Source organism: Zingiber officinale, chromosome 6B (genome assembly GCF_018446385.1).
Source record: "Zingiber officinale cultivar Zhangliang chromosome 6B, Zo_v1.1, whole genome shotgun sequence".
Lineage (NCBI taxonomy): Eukaryota > Viridiplantae > Streptophyta > Magnoliopsida > Zingiberales > Zingiberaceae > Zingiber > Zingiber officinale.
In genome coordinates, this window is record NC_055996.1 from 92,456,572 (window position 1) to 92,463,536 (window position 6,965).

Here is a 6,965-nt window from a genome sequence, read left to right on the forward strand (position 1 = left end):
CTTTCAATCTTTTGAAATAGAACGTTATCTTTATTAAACTATTATAATTCCTGTTAAAGGAATCAAATCTCAAAATTGCTTTCAAATTCAGAATGTTTATCAGAAAAGCAATTAATTTTCTTTTGTAGAAAAAATAGTACACCTTTTAACACATAAAGTTATATCTTTTAACCATAAAAACTTTTAATTTTACAAATCAAATAACATTTTTGTATTTTCACACAAATCAGCCACCGACACTCCACTCCACTCCACTCCGCACCGAAGGATTGTCAGTGGAGCTCAACAAGATGGTAGCCCATCCACGTCAGTGAAATACTCTCCTTCAGCATTGATTTATATTTTTCTTTAAAAATAAATAAATATTATTTTGCATTATCTATGATTAGAATATAATTGTATTCTAATGATGAACATGAAAGAAGGTAGGCGAGTTGGTTGCCAATTTATGACAATGAAGGTGAGGTGATAATGCATGTTCATTTAAAATTTTTGTTCAGGGGTGGGTCATAACTTCGACCCAGATGGATGCCCTTTGTTTTCATCCTTTCGATGATCTATTAACACTATCATAATCTTTCAGTGTGTGAGGTAGCTCAATAGTAATCTTTTTGTTGCTTAGTTATACTTTAGGAGTCGATTAGTAAGTAATTAATTAGTCGCAATTGATACTTACTTGTTAGAGAAATTGGATACATGAATTATTTTAAAAAAAAATTATTGACACTTCACTTGAAATAGTCACGAAGTCGTATTCGACAATTCACCGTTAACGTATGAAATTGACAATAATAATAAAAAAGATGTATGCTCTTGCACTGGTCTCTCAAACTTGCGTCTTAAATAAACCAAATTACATGTTCCTTAACCACAATCAACCACCCCAAACAATAACAAAACACTGTACTTGATCATACTTAGCCCCAACAACTCTGCGATTGGGGTTCCATTTTTTGTTTTTGTTTTTGTTTTTGTTTTTGTTTTTGTTTTTGTTTTTTTTAAAGATAAAACTCAAATAATTTTCAATTATTCAAATTGATGACTTGCATTTCAACTTATGGTAATGAGGCTGTCGACTTGGTAGATAATTAGCATTCCAGGTAAGGGGGCTCACCGGTGATTTTGCACCGCCCACTAGCAGGCCGGCAGTGGGCCGCCGCAGAGCCCGTCGTTGCCGTCGAAGGAAGCGGCGTCGAGGCGGTTGAAGGGGGTGCCAGCTGGAATGGAGCCGCGGAGCTGGTTGTTGCTGAGGTCGAGGTGCCCCACGTAGGCCGCCGACGCCAGCGTCGCCGGCACGCTCCCCGTCAGCTGGTTGTGCGACAGATCCAGCGCGGTGTAGTACGACCACCCTCCGAACGCGTCCGGGATCTCCCCTCCGATGGCATTGCGGCTCAGGTTGAGGATGTTGAGCCCCCGGCTTTCGATCATCGACGAAGGGATTTCGCCGGTGAGCTTGTTGGAGCCGAGGTAGACAGAGGAGAGCACCGAGGAGGAGCCGAGGGAGGTGGGGATCGCACCCGAGATGCGGTTTTCTGAGAGATCGAGGTCGGCCAGACGAAGCATTCGGCCGGCGGAGGAGGGGATTCCGCCAGAAATGCGGTTGCGGGCGAGGAGCACGCGGCTGAGCATGGCTATGTTTCCAAAATCGGTGGGTATGGGGCCGGAGATCCGGTTGCTGCTTAGATCGAGGTGCATTAGGGCTGAGAGGGAGGAGATCGACGGCGGGATGGTGCCGGAGATCTGGTTGTCGGCGAGGTTGAGGACGGCGAGGCGGGAGAGGGTGCCGATGTCGTCGGGGATGGGGCCGGAGAGTCGGTTGCCGACAAGGTCGAGGATGCGGAGGAGGGGGAGGGATGAGGGAAGGCAGGAGGGGATGGGGCCGGAGATGTGCTTCCAGTCAGCGAGGACGAGGGTGGTGAGGCGGTCGAGGCGGCAGAGGTCAGAGGAGATGCGGCCGTACATGAGGGCACCGGAGAGGCCTGCGGAGGAGAGGATCGGATCCTGGGACTCTCCACGGAGAGAGATCCCGGCGACGCGGCCGGAGGAGGGGTCGCAACTGACGCCGTACCATTTGGAGCAGCATTCGTCGCCGGACCACGAGGAGAAGATGCCAAGGCGCGACTCCGAGAGGGCGGAGCGAAAGGAGAGTAGTGCCTCGCGGTCGGAGGCGTTGCACTTGGTGGCGCCTTCGGCGGAGGAGGCGGCGGCGGAGGCTATGAGAATGAGGAGGAAGAGGAAGGCGAGGAAAGGAGTGGCCATGGACGGAGCTCTCTGCTCGGCTCGGCTTCGGTGGGGTTAGTTACTCGCTTTAAATGGGCGAAATAATAATGGAAGGAATCATATTTTACCAAATGTTTTGGCCGTTTTTTTCAAACCTAGACCGGGTTATTCACCGGTCTCATCTATGATTTGTTTACTTCAAAGAGGGAAGGTAGAGGAGGGGAAGAACTGAAAAAGCATCAGGATTCAGGGAGAGGGAGAGGGAGAGGGAGAGGGACAATATTGTTTACTTAAGTAGTAGGAAGAAGAAGTTTGAAAGATCCTACCGTGAGAGTTTTGTCTCCCCTTCTTCCTCTTTGCCCATGCTGATGGACCAAAGAGATCCCGTAAAAGTTGACAAGAATCAAGCAAGGTCAAGGTCACAACACATCCCATCGCAAAGAAGAGTTTTTATTCAGAAGCAGCATGGATCAACCTCACCCGGAGGTGTTCGAGCAACAGGTGGAGTTTGAATGCTACTCAGTCCACTCGATTGCAATGCGCATAGATGACTTCGTCTGTTTCATGTCATTCTCCCTTCCCTCTCTCGCTTAAGGTCATTTTCAGACAGGGATTTCTACCTAAAAACAGCTTAATCCCTTACGCAATGACATTTGTTCAAGTAAGTTTTCAAAGAGATACCACCCTACGCCCCTTTGCTCCAGCTCTAACCAGCAGAAGTGGACGAAGTGAATTGGACCTTTGCTAGATGGCTTTGGAGTAACATCGAAGTGGAATGGTCCCTCTCGGTTACATAAGCGCATAATGCAAGGAAACATGACATTTTCACGAAAGGTTCATGTCGGCTAAGAAGTCGGTTTGGCAGGCAAGCATTAATGTCACGGGAATATTTATTTATTTATTTAATTTTGGAAGATTTTAGTTTATGTTCTTCGTTAAGTTATTAAGAGAGTGTTTCTATAAGAATTGCATAATATTTCTTCAAATGCTGTGTTTTCGAAACCAGGCCAGTTAAATTGAGAGCCAAAATGGTCCAGTGAAGTTAGAAGCGAATTTCACAAGGGGAAATTAAGAAGGGGACCGGTTCGTCGGCCGGACCGGATCAGCTTCAAAGACAGTGTCAGAAGACATGAGAATAGCATTCCACAAGCAGTACGGTTTCGGACATCAAAGATCCAGCTATGCTAATAAGGATATACCACTGGCCTAATTAATCAGTAGGGGCAATGATGAATTAGCTAATTTTTGTCTGACCCACAAAAGGCGATTGCGATTCCAAATAAAAGTACTTGCAATGAGATTAAATCAGACTTTGATTTAATCTCGGGCATTCACTTGCAAACTACCGAGAGTAAATCAGTCGAATTGTGCCGCGGTACAGGGGCGTCTCAGCCGGAAATCACATAAAACCTCTTCACTCGAGTTCATTTTCCAAACAATGGTCAAACATTCTGTTAATTAAAATATGCACACATGATATGCCAATATCAAACAAATGTTGTTCGTGATGATAAGTCATCATGAGAGTCCATGTTCTTGGAGTACAAGTCAATTCTATTGCATGGGGAAAACCAGCATCAGCTCGCACAAACACAATGTGGGACTCTACAAAGTGGTCGGGTATCATCACTAGAAACACGGAGAGGGTTGTTTAGTGGCTGGATCCAGACAGGTTTAAGAACAACTCCTGATCATCATGCCAAATCTTTGGGGTTTGAATTCTAGTCGGGGAGATTTTCTCACTGCAAACGGCAGGCGTTCTAATAAGGTAGACTGATCCAACTCGTACGCTACTGAACAAATCTTATGGATAATTTTGACACATTTTGTATGGCTGCTGCTGTCTTAACACAAAGATGCAAAGTTTAACAAAGAACATCAACTGCAAATTTCGTTAGGATCTCTCGAACTGCCAGTCTATGGGATGGTTCTATCTATGATGCATCACCTCAGAGAAAAAAGACACATCGATATAACATTAATAATGCATCAACAGCTTCATTAACCTTTATGATATCCTTACCTGATATGATTATAAGCTTTTATCACTGTTACATACAAAGTGATTGAATTTTATCCTAATCCCTGATTTACTAAATTGAATTCCATGTATCTATGTGCACATCTTTATCGTATCTTACCAAATTTGAACTGGGGAGCCAGTCACCTGCACCCCTTAGCCAGTAGTATAATTACGCGGTGCGGTACGACAAGATGATTAATCAATATGCCTAAGGGCGCATCTTTATGTTTTACTTACTGCACCTGCACTCCTAACCACTACTGTTTGCACAGGATAGTTGGTACTACACGAACTTGTTTGCACAAAGATGATTATTCGCACCAATAATTGCAATAAGAATATAGTCTAGCAGAAGGAATAAAAGGTTTGATTATGATAAACACAAATAATTGCAAGAAGAATATAGTCTAGCAGCAGCTATGAAAGAATTGATTGTGATAACAAAATAAGCAGATCAATACAAAAACCAAACTGATGGACAAATATGATGGGTTAAGAGGATTTACGACACTTAAGTTAGCTTGGCCAGCTCCACTATCCAGTCTAGAGCCAGCATATAATTAGACCAAAGCGATGTAAACATCTAACTGAACCACCCTATTAAGGCTTTCCTTGTCATCCCTATAATATATTATCCCTCATCAATGAGTTTGTCCCCAACACGCGGCACGTCACTATAGATGGCAACAAGCAGCACTTTGTAGGAACTCACACTTTCCCAATTTTCTCAAGTCAAGTTCGTATAATAGTAGAGTATATTGGATTTTAATAGAATGTTGTGTAGACAAATGGAGTTCGCAATTGATTTGGTTTTCCACAAATTCATTGGCACCAGCATGTTATCCACATTTATGTAGAGTATCTGTGGATTTACATATTGATTTATCACATTCAGATAGGGATTAAGCATAAGAATAGAATATTTCAGTATCCATTTATCATATTCAAATTTTTGTGATACAAGTTTGCATAGAACCTTAACAGAGAGGGATAAAATTGATGTAACCAACCGTAAATAATTGAGACAGCATTGGCTTGATGATGATAACAATTGTGTATCATATTCCAGCTTTTGTTGGGTTGAATAGTGGAGAGTAATTGAGTAGGGACGGTACCAAAAGAAATGCGAGTATCGACACATTTCCATCCGTTCGCATCATAAAGCTCTACAAGTAGCAAAAGGCGATTCGCTCACCTCCAACGCTCCCGCCAACCAGTCCCTAGCTAACACGGAGGAGGTAAATCATGGGTAGCTACTAGCCATTAGTGCAGGTGGCCAAAACACGGGGGAGGCATACTCGGACACAATCATAAAGCCCTACAAGCATTGATTGCACATGCCCAATTCACTCATTTTAATTGGTAGGCCTAAGGGGGCCAAGCGAGTGAAGCTGCCCAATTCACTATTTGGTCCGCCATTTTTTTCATATTGTACAAATTACTCATACCGAAATTCAATTTAGTTATTCTAGCTCCATAAAGTCTCACACTCTCAGTGTCTTCCCTTAAAAGCAATTTCAAGCATTAAAGACGAACCTCGACAAGACCAATTCCCAACATTTTATCCCGTTTTATGCGTCAATTGAGATTAGTCATCATGTACCAAACGACAACTTAGTTGCCTTGACTCGAACTCCGGCATTATCAACAATATTCAAGCTCAACAAACTTAACATAAGAGAAAATATGTAAAGTGAGACACTCAAAATTTTGGATTTTCAGCTACCAATTCAGGGAAGAAAAAGCAAGGTTTGCATCAATGTTAACCTAATCGCATCTCACAATGCACCCAGTTCTAGCAATTAGGCATTCTAGTTTACTACATTTTGGGTGGAGAAAAGATTTCCAAGGAATCCTAGATAAAATTAAAAGGGAAAGCATAAACCAGCGAAGAAAATTTCTCCCATTACCGAAAAAATGATGCAGATGAAGGCCCCTCTATCCAATCAGAAATAGAGAGCCATCTGGATATCCTTCTCCTTGAACCCACACTTCTCGTAGAACGATCTCAGTTCAATCGAGCAGTCAAGAATGACCTTGTAGCACCCAGCCGCCTTCGCATAGTCTGTGAGGTAGCGGACCACCCGCTGGCCAAGGTGGCGGCCGCGGGCGGAGGCGTCGACGACGACGTCTTCGATATGGCCCACCTTCCCGGCGCCGCGGAGGAACTTGCGCTCCACGAAGACGCATCCCGTGGCGACGATACGTCCGGAGACACGGTCCTCGGAGACAACGATGAGATGGTCGTCACCGAGGGCATCTAGATCGGCGAAGCGGGCACGGAAATCTCCGTCGGAGAGAGGAGTGGAGGATGGGCTGAGCTGGGAGAGAAGATCGAGGAAACCCTTGGCGTGGTCGGATATCTCGAGGCGGCGGAGTGGGAGCAGTTCGTCGTCGTCGCCGTCGACTCTGGTCGCCGCCGATCGGCCGTCCATTCTGATCGATTCCGGGCTACCTCCTCGCTAGCTTCTCCCCCAAGCTATTATTCCTTTAACGGAGCGGGTCCAGAATTCGACTAAATAGGTCGATTCTTCCGGATCTATTCCACTAAGACCCGTGAGGAAACAATAATAAAGTCTTCGTAAGTACTTTTTAATTATTTTTTTAAAGTTAATAGAAAACTTTTGTAAAATTAGATTGATTGATTAATTAATGAATTCAGACGATTGAATATCTGAATAATCAAAAAATTAGTGTGGTCAGAAAAAGTTAAGGATGGAAT

At 44.0% G+C, this 6,965-nt stretch overlaps 2 protein-coding genes across 2 annotated transcripts; both read right to left on the reverse strand.

Moving 5' to 3' along the window:
- Nucleotides 1-813: 813 nt before the first annotated feature.
- Nucleotides 814-2,408, reverse strand: LOC121993194 (DNA damage-repair/toleration protein DRT100-like). The gene has a single exon (XM_042547885.1). The coding sequence runs from the start codon at nt 2,257-2,259 to the stop codon at nt 1,135-1,137; it is 1,125 nt and encodes a 374-aa protein (XP_042403819.1). The 5' UTR covers nt 2,260-2,408; the 3' UTR covers nt 814-1,134.
- Nucleotides 2,409-5,940: 3,532 nt separating this feature from the next.
- On the reverse strand, nt 5,941-6,747 carry LOC121990422 (probable glucosamine 6-phosphate N-acetyltransferase 2). Its single transcript, XM_042544556.1, has one exon. The coding sequence runs from the start codon at nt 6,676-6,678 to the stop codon at nt 6,190-6,192; it is 489 nt and encodes a 162-aa protein (XP_042400490.1). The 5' UTR covers nt 6,679-6,747; the 3' UTR covers nt 5,941-6,189.
- Nucleotides 6,748-6,965: the final 218 nt, after the last annotated feature.